The sequence below is a fragment of the Empidonax traillii genome, unplaced genomic scaffold, assembly GCF_003031625.1.
Source record: "Empidonax traillii isolate 1590-97213 ecotype Southwest subspecies unplaced genomic scaffold, ASM303162v1 scaffold853:size531304, whole genome shotgun sequence".
NCBI classification, from domain to species: Eukaryota; Metazoa; Chordata; class Aves; order Passeriformes; family Tyrannidae; genus Empidonax; species Empidonax traillii.
In genome coordinates, this window is record NW_020956046.1 from 177,709 (window position 1) to 190,677 (window position 12,969).

At 35.0% G+C, this 12,969-nt stretch overlaps 1 protein-coding gene across 2 annotated transcripts in view; it reads right to left on the bottom strand.

Moving 5' to 3' along the window:
- The window catches only part of DYNC2H1 (dynein cytoplasmic 2 heavy chain 1), a 159,298-nt gene that overhangs the window by 103,079 nt on the left and 43,250 nt on the right, over window positions 1–12,969 (bottom strand). For both annotated transcript variants that reach the window (XM_027902215.1, XM_027902216.1), the window contains exons 49-57: window positions 11,659–11,907; window positions 10,760–10,868; window positions 9,664–9,777; window positions 8,680–8,822; window positions 6,495–6,576; window positions 5,914–6,068; window positions 4,088–4,225; window positions 1,671–1,784; window positions 68–228 (exon numbers count right to left, since the gene is read on the bottom strand). In XM_027902215.1, the coding sequence (XP_027758016.1) occupies window positions 68–228; window positions 1,671–1,784; window positions 4,088–4,225; window positions 5,914–6,068; window positions 6,495–6,576; window positions 8,680–8,822; window positions 9,664–9,777; window positions 10,760–10,868; window positions 11,659–11,907 (1,265 nt within the window). The remainder of the gene's footprint in view (window positions 1–67; window positions 229–1,670; window positions 1,785–4,087; window positions 4,226–5,913; window positions 6,069–6,494; window positions 6,577–8,679; window positions 8,823–9,663; window positions 9,778–10,759; window positions 10,869–11,658; window positions 11,908–12,969) is intronic.

Below are 12,969 nucleotides of genomic sequence, written 5' to 3' on the forward strand. Positions count from 1 at the left end.
AATTATTCCTGAATATAACTGAAAGTAGTTCATTTTGAAAAGTTTAAAGTTTAAATAAAATGCTCACCTCTTCATGCTCACCCATGATGTATCGAAAATCCCCATCAGCCGCAGAACTCCCTCTAGTATGTCTCTGATTATGTCAGGGGGCATCCGTAGTGACCGGATTTCTAACAAAGACTCTGGCTTTATATTTCCAACAGCTAATTTAGCTTCACTAACCAGTGGCTTGAAACATAAAAACACATTACAAAGAGTGATGAGGATACAAAAAAATGAACATTTGCCATTTCAGTTTTCATACAATATCTTGTTCTTTTTAAATACTTTATTACCTAACCAACTACCACTGATGCATATTCATGTTTACAAGTTATTAAAAAATTGTCACATGTTTACTAAGTGATAATAAATATATTTCCATATAAAAGAGCATATTATAATCCTGACATACCTAGCTTTTCATTCAGCACTGTAATTTATAAATATTAGATAGATATTAGTGTCAATCATGTTTGCTCTTTCATTCTTTAGAAGTTTATTGTGATGCGGTATCTTTTAATAATTATGCTAATTACTATTTATAGGCATGACTGAGGATCTCTGTGTAAACACACATAGAAGTACAGGTCACAGAAGCCTTCTATTTCCAGTAGCTAAGCAAATCCAGACAGCCTTTGCCCTTATCAACAAAGCAACAGAATGATAAGAGAAATTAAAGATTATAACTTAAAAACTGTGCACACCTTACAAATCTTTCATATTTATTAAAGACCACAGAATGGGTGTAGTCCTGCAGTTCTATGTCACTTTCAATACAAGGATATAATTCCTTGGCAACTATAATATGTAAAAGGGAAAAAAAAGTTGCTGTAGTTTTCCCTTATGCTTTGGTATAAATTTAAAATGGATGGGATCAAAAATAGAGAAAAAAGCAATGACTGAACACACATAACTCCCAAGAAACCTGATGCTTAACATAGAATCACAGAATACACTGAGTTGCAAGGGACCCAAACAGATCAAGTCCAGCTCCTGGCCCTGCACAGGACCATTCCCAAGAGTCACACAATGTCCCTGAGAGTATCATCCAAACACTTCTTAAACTCTGTCAGGCTTGTTGCTGTGACCACTTCCCTGGGGAGCCTGTTCCAGTGCCCAACTATCTGTAAGGTCTCTTGAACAAGCAGTTTGCTGTAGCACCATTAGGATATACAATTTTCAGAATTTAATAATAAGTGGAAATTATCTCTCATTAAATTATTTCCATTCAGATGAGACTACCAAACCCTACGATATTACCAGTTTGATCAAAGCAAAGTAATGGGGTTGGTCTATATAGGACATGAGTCATTGGAAAATATTCCATAAAATCAGCAGAAATCAGCTGTAGACCATAGCAGCATACAAATAGCAAGCAGTTGCTAAGATTTGGTTTGAAAATTCTTCCTGTAATTAATATCTAAGAGAGCACAAATGTCAAAATGACAACCTAAATTTGGCAAATAGAATACTGTTTCCTAATGCAAAAAGTTTTAGTATCAAAAGAATGTAGTGCAAAATTTAAGACTTGCAAGGATAAATTTTGCAAAACCATTGTGCACAGCAGAACTTGAGTAACTCAGATAAAATCAGACAGCAAAATATTACTTTTTCTTATCAGGTCTTACCTGAACCTCTTTTAGTTCATCTTCAATTTTTCTTTTTCTTTCTTCTATTTCTGCAGCCTCTTCTGCTATTCGCTGTTTTATTTTTTCCATTTCTGCTTTTTGCTCACTAGCATTCTGTAAAAAAAAATACCTCTCGTTAGCAAATTTATACAGATTTTATTCCCTTCTGTCTCATTTCTTTTAGTCTTCTTTATAATAACTTGCACAATACCAATCACAGTAAAATATATGAGTCTATTTGATACTAGACAGGCAGACTAGGTAAATAAACTTTATGGAATAAGCATCATTTGCTTTTACTATGTCTCCTGTCTTTACCACAGACAAGAATTTGTATGTCTATTTTCGAGAGGTTCATTATGATCTTTTTTCTCTTTGCCTCCAATTTTCCATTCCTTACCAACATGTCAGTCTTCCTCTAAGAGGATGAGTGACAGCCTCTGTAACATTCTTACTACATTTGAAAGTACTATTGTTGTCATTGTCTTTGCAGCTTCTCCCATATCTATTTCAATTTCTTTCACAACACCATTAAACTCTTTTTTTCTATCAGGTTCATTAAAGTAGCAGTTGTGTTGGAACTATAGCCTCTTAGTCTAAAAGTACTAATCATAGAATGGTTTCTTTACTTATAAATTTGTACCACTGTGTCCGTAAGGATACTTATGTCCTACACGCCTATTGTAAGTTCTTTGGGTTTACATCTCTTTTTTTTTCTGGATTTGTGCTGTGCCTACCACACAGCAGACAATAGCTATTAGCCATCTCCAATCCTAAACTAATCCTAAAAACTTCAGTACAAAAATTAATACCTAGTATATAAAACTACAATGAAAAGGACCTTACATGTCTTTTATCATTGAGGATAAATGTATAAAATACATGAAAGACTAATATTCTAAGCTCAGTTTACTTAAAAAATACAAGACAGAAAAGCCCAGAGTTTATGTTTTTCTGGTATATAACACATTACTATCACCAGCAATTTTCAAGCTAAGTTGCAGGAGAAGGTAATGGATGCATATAAGCAGAGAAAACCTTGAGATGATAATAATTCTCTGAGCACTTAACCCAAGCTGCAAATCAGCATGTTATTGAAGATTACATTCAAATTCATAAAACATTAGCTACATGAAACTAGATTAGACATTTCATGCAAATGAACATGTACTGAATGATTGCTCTGAATAAGAAAACCTTAAAATTCAGTTGTAGGTCAAAAGCCTTGCTCTGAAAGGAGATTAAAAGAGTCTCTATGTATTAGAGCACTCTCTCTTATATAAACCGGAATATTTGAAGTGACATTAAAATGTTAGAGGTCACCTATACTTTATGCTAATCTCAATAATCAAAATTCTACTGTAATTTTTCTGATGTCAGTGGGCCCATCATGTTTCACTGCTTTTTACCTATTCTTTAATTATGTCCTACAATGTAATATGTGCTACCCACATAACCTGTAACTGTTCTAGACAACAGCAGACACAGATCTAAAACTGACATCAGTGAACACACCAAGGTAATCATCATTATTAAAATTCACATATAGTAGGCAGATAGAGCCTAAAAGTATTAAAAACTGACAATAGTAAAAGACTTATAAAAATATGAAGTAATGCACTTACAAAGCACTGTGAGCCAAATGGTTTGAAAGACCAGGCCTTTACTTTAGTGCATACAGAGAATATCTTCGGCATTGAGCTACCGACCAATCAGACTAAATCACTAACAAAAAAACCCCACTGCAGTGACAGCAGATTCATTACACTTAACCTACATTTATGATTCCAGGAAGTATCAATGTGGAGACCTATTGTCTGTGCAATTATTTTCCTTGACTGAGAAAACATTGCTAAAGAAAAGTACAGAATATTGAAAAAAAGGTTTACCTCTCAGCTGAAGAATTAAAACTCAAGGAATGATGAACATAGAGGAATTATTTAATTTTTTTCGAGGTTAAATTCTGGGGACCTGACCTCACAAAATATACACTTTCTAATAGCTCACAAATTTAATTCCTGGTACTTGTTACTTAAAATAGTGCTACTTGTACATATTTTATTGAAAGTTCCTATCTGCGATAAACATAAAATGCATCAGTTTGGATTTATGAAGTTCTAGGAAAACTTTCAGACACTTAGAGCAGTAAACACTACTCAGGTGCAAAACTTGCACTGATCTCTTCCTATTCAATCAGTTCAAATATGATTTAAGTTATAGAGTCCTCTGTCCTGTTGAAACCTTATTCAAGCCTCAGGGCTCATGTCTTCCCTTAGGCAAATTCTTGTAAAAGTATGATGTTTTGTAACACTTGAAAAGATTACAAAACACAGGCAGTTATCGAGACCAAAAACAGAAAAGCATTGTTTTGGTTTGTTGGGTTTTTTTCCCACTGTTGATGTGATTGTATATACCACCTGCATAGATACTGTAATTTCTTGAAGGGCAGAATCAGCTTCATCCTGCTTTGTTTTGAGTAAAATGCTTTGCTCTCCAGCTTTTCTGTTCAGTTCATCAACCAGGGCTTTAGCTTCATTCAGCTTTGAAACACCTGCCTATGAAAGTTTGAAAAAAACAGACATTTAGCAGTGAATTTTTAGTGGATTTAAATGCAGGTTTGTTACAAATAGCACGGACAAATTAAGAGTGATGTAGACTAATATTCTATTTTTTTTAATTATTGTTCCACATTTTCTTGATATTATTACATTTTGTTGTTATTATTTAATCTAAGAATGAGATCTGACACTTCAAGATGTGTCACTGTAAGATGTATTGCTACATCAAAAAGGGGATTACAGAATTCTCAAACTAACAAACTTTTACCAAAACAGTAACTAGTGCATAATCTATTTCTCAATAATTCAAGAGAATTTCAGTTAACTGTTATATATTCCTTGTAATTATATCTCCCTTAAAAACAAATCTATAAAAATTCAACAAATTGAAATAAAATAGATTAGCTTATTTCTACATATTTAAACACTCTCTAAAGAACAGAGATGTGCATAAAACAAATTATTTGTTATCTTTATTATGCTTAATTAGTTAACAAATTATTATGCTTAAGATTAACTATTTTGTTTAATCACACATTCTAGCTTATTTACTTCATATTAATTATATAAAAGAATTGTTTCAAGATATATTTGAAAAAAATACCTGCAAGATATATTGACTGAGGATACACATCTCTAATTTTCATGAAAATTATTACTTTTATTTAAACAAGGCATTTAACAAGTAAATGAGAGCTTGTCACAAACAAACCTGTTACATTCTAAATAAACTCAAAAAAAAGCAAGTTCTATTACTACAAATCTAAATCTTCTTAAATTGCATACTACACTGATGGAAAAATATTGGCAGACAGAGTAAAAATAGAGTAGAATACAAAGCAAGGAAGTAATTTGGTTTTGACAGAAACTTTAAGAAAGAAATACAGATTTGCAAGAGTGGTTTCAGAACATAAGCACAGGAGACTGAGAAAAGGAGCTGAAAGAGACAGGAGAAAGGGAAAGACAAAAGCTGTCCTAAAAGACCACGTAGATCTTTCCAGAAATATACACGGGGGAGGGAAGTAAGTAGGACTGGAAAGATAACCAATGGGTTTCAAAAATAGGGACGTTATTTGGTCTAGAACTGTCCAAAGATCTGATGTGCGCTAAAGGAATTCAAAATCATTCCAAAACACAAAAGGAAAGAAAATCACAACAAAAGGAATCTTAGTCAAAGCTACACAAGAACACCATGAGGTTAAAGATAACAGTCTGCTGAACTAGAAGAATGTGAAAATCACACAAAGAAGTTACTCTCAAGAGAACAAGAAAGGGATGGAATATATAGAGCTACATAGAGAACATTTATACAAGCAGAGGCAGAACTTAAACTGATGGAAAGATGATGGGTTTTTAGCAACACAATTCCAATACACATGGGTGAAAAAGTTTACAGTGCTTTCACGTACTTTTTACTCTGACACAAAACACACCCAGTCTCATACATTCTTGAGGAAAACTATTAACAAAACCAAGAAAAACACTTTTCTTCCTTTCAGGCATTTCAACAGAAAAGTGCATTGGGATTCATGATATTTCTCTCCTGAAACCATAGCATGAGCATATGCCAACAGAGGACACATCACACAACCACGTTAGCGGCTACAGCCCATTAATACATAAGACATTTCCAAATATGAAAGTATTTTGAAAAGTCACATGTCAAAAGTGTTTTAAACACATACCTGCAAGTGGTTCTGCCTTTTTATGAGCTCTCTTCTTTTACTGTTATTGATGGTATTGTACACATGAAGGAATGTCATATACCTGCTAGGAGTTGCTCCGTATATTTTACATGACTCATGGATTGCCAGAAATGACTTCAGAAAATCAGAGTCACCTATACAACATCATTTGTTACACAGATAATATTATACTCAATTTTATCTCACATTGAAATAACTGAGGAAGAGCAACAGAACATGTTTTTTGAGATATGAATTAAGGGCATCCAAAAATATCACAAAGACTATACTCTTTTTAAAGTACTGTCAGGGAAACAACATACAACTACATTTGAAATGCATATTTCTCAGACAGAAATATACTGAAATTGTTTGCTGTTTGGAAAAGCTGGAGGCCTGGGCTCCTCCCCCAACACACACCCACACACCCCCGGACACACACCCACCCTCTCACCCACACACTCCCCCACCCACATACCCCACACAGTGGCTCTGACCCAATGATTACTGATCTGGTGTGTAACACTGAGTAAGTTTTGAATAATAAGTAATAGTAACTAGTGTGTCTACCCAAATATTACCTGACTGTTTTTTCTTAACTTCCTTATGTGTTTTTCCAGTCTTTTCTTGTTCATCTGAATCATACAGCAGCATTTCAGGTATCTAAAAAAAAAAAACCCATGATTTTCTGCATGAAAATGATGAACAATGACAATTTGAGTTAAAATTTAAAAAAAAAAATCAAAACAACCTTAAATTCAGTTTCCCATTTGGAAAGACTGAAAATGATACATTTACTCAGAACAGAGAATTTACAGAACAGTTATAGAAATATAAATTCTGCCTTTCCATGTCACTGATAACTTTCCGCTCTCTCAAGCAGAGGAGATTTTACTGGCTGTACAAATGGACAAGTAGTTCTCAGAGGACTCTTACAAATGCACAAATGTCAAAGATTGAAAAGGATATACAGTTCAAGAGGAAATCAGACAGTCTTAATCCACATTCTGCACATGTACATATTACCCAGTAACTGACCTTCACCGAGATCACTCAGAGATGGGGGAACAGAATGATGGCAACAGTGCTGTTTATGTTTGTGCTTAGGGTTTCTGTTTGTGTTGTTCTGTGTGACCATCACATGTATATATATGTGCTGCATATGTGTTTGTGTGTGCCTACCGAGAATACATGCTCAGCTCCACCACTGGTTCACCTTGGAGCCATAAAGCTGTGGCACCCTTATCCCTATCAGGGTACTGCATTTGGTAATCTCTTAACATACAGAAGTAATATATGCTTATCAAACTCACACTGTGAAAATCCTGAAATAAACAGATTTTAAAACTAAAAAGAACACACTGACTCTGTTCCATCAAGCAAAACACTTAGCAAAGATTAAAGAATAACATAAGGTTTAGAGTACAATCTTAGATCTATAGCAGCTCATATACATTTAACAAACCTATTTTAAAACTAGCTGTGAAACATACTAGTAACAACAGATATCATCAGCATAGTTGGTGTGGTGGGTTGACCCTGGCCAGATGCCAGGTACCCATCTGAGCTTCTCTATCACTCCCTTCCTCAGCTGGACAGGGAAGAGAAAATAGATTATGAAAGGCTCATGGGTCAAGCCAACGACATGGAGAGATCAGTCACCAATTACTGTCATGGGCAAAACAGCTTTGACTTGGGGAAATTAGTTTAACTTATTACCAGACAATTCAGAGTAGGGTAAAGAGAAATAACTAAATTTCAAAACACCTTCCCCCAGCAGCGCAGGGAGATGGGCAATGGCGGCTGCCGTCAGTTTTTCACACGCTGCCTCTGCCCCTTCTTCCTCCTCAGGAGGACTCTTCACACTCTTCCACTACTCCAGCATGGGGTCCAAAATGCTCCATCATGGGTCCCCTACCAGGTCACAAGTCCTTCCAGCAAATCTCTTCCAGCGTGGGCTCCTCGCTCCATGGATCTACAGGTCCTGCCAGGAGCCTGCTTCAGCATGGGGCTCCTCTGGGGTCACAGCCTCCTTCAGGTGCTTCCACCAGCTTCAGTGTGGGGTTCTGCAGGGGCTGTAGGATGGATTTCTGTTCCACTGTGGACCTCCGTGGGCTGCAGGTGGACAGCCGGCCTCACCTCTGCACAACAGGCTGCAGGGAAATCTCAGCTCCAGTGCCTTGAGACCTTGGGGTCTGCCGGGCTGTTTCTCTCACCTATTCTCACTCTTCTCTCTGGCTGTAGCTGCTCCTGTGAAGTAACTTCTTTCCCCTTATTAAATGTTATCCCAGAAATGCTACCACCATTGCTGATGAGCCCAACCCTGGCCAGCGGCAGGTCTGTCCTAGAGCTGGCTGGCACTGGCTCTGATAGACACGGGGGAAGCTTCTGGCAGATTCTCACTGAAGCCACCCCTGCAGCCCCCGCTACTATCAAAAGCTCACCATACAAACCTGATAAAATTGGCTTTAACATTTTGCTTGCAGTCTATTTGTACTTTGCTTTTAAATGCTGTGTTTGAACAGAGTCATAATAGTCAGCATGTTGTTCAAGACAGCACACAGAGAGAACAAAAAATAATGTTGGGAAAATAATAATGCTAATAATACTTAAGTGTTCAGAGGAATTTTCTGTCTTTTTAAGACTTTACAAATGGATTAAATAAGTACAGTGACAATTATTCCTTCACAACTTTACATATCTTTACCAAAGCTCCATTATTTTTGGAGATATTAGTTTAAGTAAGTCACAATTAATGAAATTTACCTTTTTCATACTGTCTTCTGACCAAGTTTCCATCCACAAAACCTGACATTTCTTATACAGTGCTGGATTACTTTCACAGTTTATTGTGAAATTTACATTAGTAGGATCCATTATCAAGACAACATGCAGATTTTGTTGGATCCCTAGGAAAAAGTAACATATTAAATTTTTAGCACATAACAGTCTGACTACATGATGGTAGTTTTATTGCAAATACAACATAATTTACTGTCCTTAAAATACTTATCACAAGGTAATTTCTGGGAAAAAAAGAGTCTATAATATCATATCACACTAGGACAGGAATGCTTATAAATAGAACTTAATTTAGTATTGTGGATTCTCATTATGTATATTACAGCGTATGTTTTAATTTTGAAGAGCTGACAGTATTTAAATAGATATCACTAATTCTCATTCCAGTTCATGTAGACCAACAGAACCAATTAGAAGTAGTTTCAGGGCCTGAAACTTTGATTGTCAACATTTATATTCTTTCAGTCACATTATTTAATTTATTTGTAAACTAGTTAATCTTCTTGGTGGTCCAAGGAAGAAAGAAAAATAATTAAGAAACCTATCTGTAAACTTGCTTATAATTACTCAGAATCCAAAGTGATTTATAGGTATAATAGGCAAATAGAAGAAAACTCTGGTACTAGATATATATATATAAGCTCTACAAACCAGAAAACAAAGGGAACAAAAGCTTTCTTCCTTCTAATTACTTTCAACAGCAGATTTCATAACATTTGTAAAAGACTCATAAATACAAAATTTCAGATAGAAGAACAAATTTTAAAGAGTGAGGGTTCTTTGTCCTCAAATATCACAATGTTATCGTTTTTCCTGCCTGGTATTTAATAATTAACTGAAAGTAAAAACCACATGCAATAGAAGGACTATGTTAGAAATCATTTGTCCACTATTATACCACTTCCTAAACTTCGTAATAAATTATAACTTATAATTCTGTTGACATACGGTTTGTGAAATAGTTGAAAATTGGTCCTGTAAATCCATCTTGTGAGGCTTGATCCTTCAGAGGGGATAGCAATGGGTCTAATTCTTCTGTTTTATATAGCCCAGGAACTTCTCCTATTTCAAGAATGAATTTAAGTCAGATAAAATACACTATAATTCTTTAAATTCCTTTAAAGGATTCCCTTGAATCCCCTGTATAGAGATTTTGATTATGGCAGTATTCACCTCCATACTTTCATAAGTATCATCCCATGCACTTCATCCTTCTTTTCATGATATCATGAAAACAACAAACCAAATTATAGTGATTCTGTTTAACAGTCTACTTTGTTCATACTGCTGAAACATATTTCAAAAGCTCATTCAAATCTACTCCAAAACAATACTGCAGAGCTACTGACCCAATACTGCATAGAAAACAAATCAAACCAGGTTGTCATATACCAGGACGACACAGAAACATGAAAATGAGGAGTTGTCTAGATCCTCAGACACAGAGATTAAACAGTGGATGACAAAAATCTGATACTGTAAGGAGGTTTGGGAGTGCACCTGAGAGACAGGAAAATCTGGTGCTCTTATCAATCAACTCTTAAACTACTGCAGATCAAAAAAATACATTTAGCAAGCTAGACTCAGTCCTTCAATGATCTCTCTGATCCAGGAACAAAGCTGAACAGCAAAATAAAGTCACTTTTGTTATTCGCTATCATTATTCATCATCTCACTCATTTCAGAAAAGTGAGCTTTGCTGGCATTCATTTCAGTAAAAGCCTCAATCTATACAATCTAGTAAAGCATTGGAACACTTCTCAAATTTGAATTTTATTATAAAAGGGAAGTTGTAGAGTAGAAAGAACTCCCTTGAAACAAGTCAGAGGAACTGAAAACACCTGTACTATCGGGTAGGTTAAAGGACAGCTAACTGAACTTTGAGTTAGGTTCTCATGTACAAGCACTCTACCTAAAACCACACAGCAAGGTAACTAACCTGTCTGATAGAGACATAAAGTTAGAAAAGATCATCTTATTCTGCCTCATTAGCTAACTCTGTGCGGTTAAACTAGAACCATTAACCTTTTTGGACTTGCCTCACCTGAAGACAGTAAACTGTTGATCATCTCCAGGAATGTGGAATGAACAAACTGATAGTCTTCGAGCAGCAATACCACCTGTTGTGCTTCAATGCCTGCAAGCTCCATCACCTAGAAGCAGGAAAGACATTTAAATTTCAGTGTATGGAACATAGAATATCCTGAATTGGAAGAGGCCAACAAGGATCTTAATCTTTCCTTGATTATAAATTACATACATATTTTCTCAGCAGCATCTACACTATTATACATTTACAAAAGATTTCTAGGTGATTTATTATATGAGCTATTAAATATAAAGAACATTCTACCTAGATGTACAGCTTGGTAATGAAAAAATAATTAAAACACCCTCTTTCATAGAGTATATTTATATATATGACTCAATGATAAAACTGTATTGCTCCTTTGCATAGGCATATCTCTAGAATTTTCTTTAGCATTGCTGAAGGTAATCAGAAACTCTTGATTCAAGGTTTGCATTTGATTTTAAATAATACGTTCCCTTTCATCAGTCACTAAAATGTTACTTGATTCAGCTACTGGCAGATCATAGTAGAGACAAAAAATAAAAATATATACAAATATGAAAATATATACATGAAAAAGCCTTTCCAATATTCACATAAACTTTGAATTTCTGACAACCACAACACTCAAAGAGACCTCTGGTATTTAAAAAATTGGAGTTTCAGTCAATTAAATAAAGAACAGTATATACACTTAGATACAGAGAACTTCTAAAAACCTACTTGCTTCATTTAGACTGTTATCATTTTGCTTCTCTTAAAATATATCTTCATACAACACTTTTGTGTCCTTCCAAATTCCCATATTCTTTTTTTTTTTTCCTTTACTATACACCTCAACATTACAAAATGGAAGACAATGAGTGACTTACATATTTGAGATCACTTTTGAACTGCTTCAGCTCATAACCTCTGGAAATTTTGGGAGTAATCAGAACAGCTCCATGCATGTGACTAACTAAAGAGGTAACTGTTCGACGACCTACACCACTCCGTCCTGCCAAAAGAAGTGATCCTCCAGGAAAACTTAGCACTCTGTCCACTTTAGACATATAACTGAGGACTTCTTGGAACAGTAAAATCTCTAACTCTTTTTTGTCTCGTCCATAATGAATGATACCCTATTAAAAAAAAAAGTGTTTACTAGTAATAAATAAAAGCAGTGAAATATGAAAGCATCCAACACTTAGAAGTTTATAAGAGTTTGAAAGCTTAAGAGACCACACTGCTATTCATTACAAATAAATTATTTATGTGACAGAATTTAGATCCCTTTACCAGTAAAGAACATCTCACACTAACCCCAGAACCAGGATACCCTAGAAGTCTTTGATATATTAAAATAGGAATCTACCACTGAACTAATTAAAATTGAATAATGGACCAGAACAAAGTCTGAGCCATCTGTGACTACAGATTAATTAATTAATAACTTAGAAGATGTTTTAGGCAGCTAATTGTTGCATAATTGCAGATTATGAAAATTCCTAGTGAAACACACACAAAAACAGATCCTAAAATTAAATTCGGACCTTGTTGTACCAATTAAAATCTCATCTTTGAAGCCAAATGTAACTGTGTAGTCAGGAGAAAAAACAAACAAACAAACAAACAAACAAATTCTCTGCTGAGGCTATTAAATTTCATCATTTCCCATATAGTCTGTTGGTCACAAGTTGGCAATTAAGTAGAAGGATTAGTTTCCCATCTGCAAGAGCAATCCATCAAACACTATTAAGGGAGATGATCTCAAAGCTCTCATCCTAAAAATCAGATACCCTAGCAAAGTTAAAATGTTTGCATTTCCTCATCAAGCTCATTTTTTGTACTTCACTGTTTGAAAGCATGCCAAATCTCCAAACAGTCCATTTACATTTCTTCAAATAAAAATTATGTTACCAAATCCCAAATTCAAAAAGTAAACATTTAATAAAACACTTAGGTACTCAAACAATACACAAACATATATGGAATTAAATGTTTTTTAAAATATTGGTTCATCAACCTGTTGTAAATCAGCAGCAAATGCAACTGATGCCCTTTCATTAAAAAAACCTTGCTACGTGATACTTCCTACTGCCTTCTACATAGCATGACAAACCGTCCCTCACTTAACCAAATGCAAAAGATAATGCCCTGAACAAGAAGCAGACTCCACCCTAAACTGGTGCTTGCATGCTACT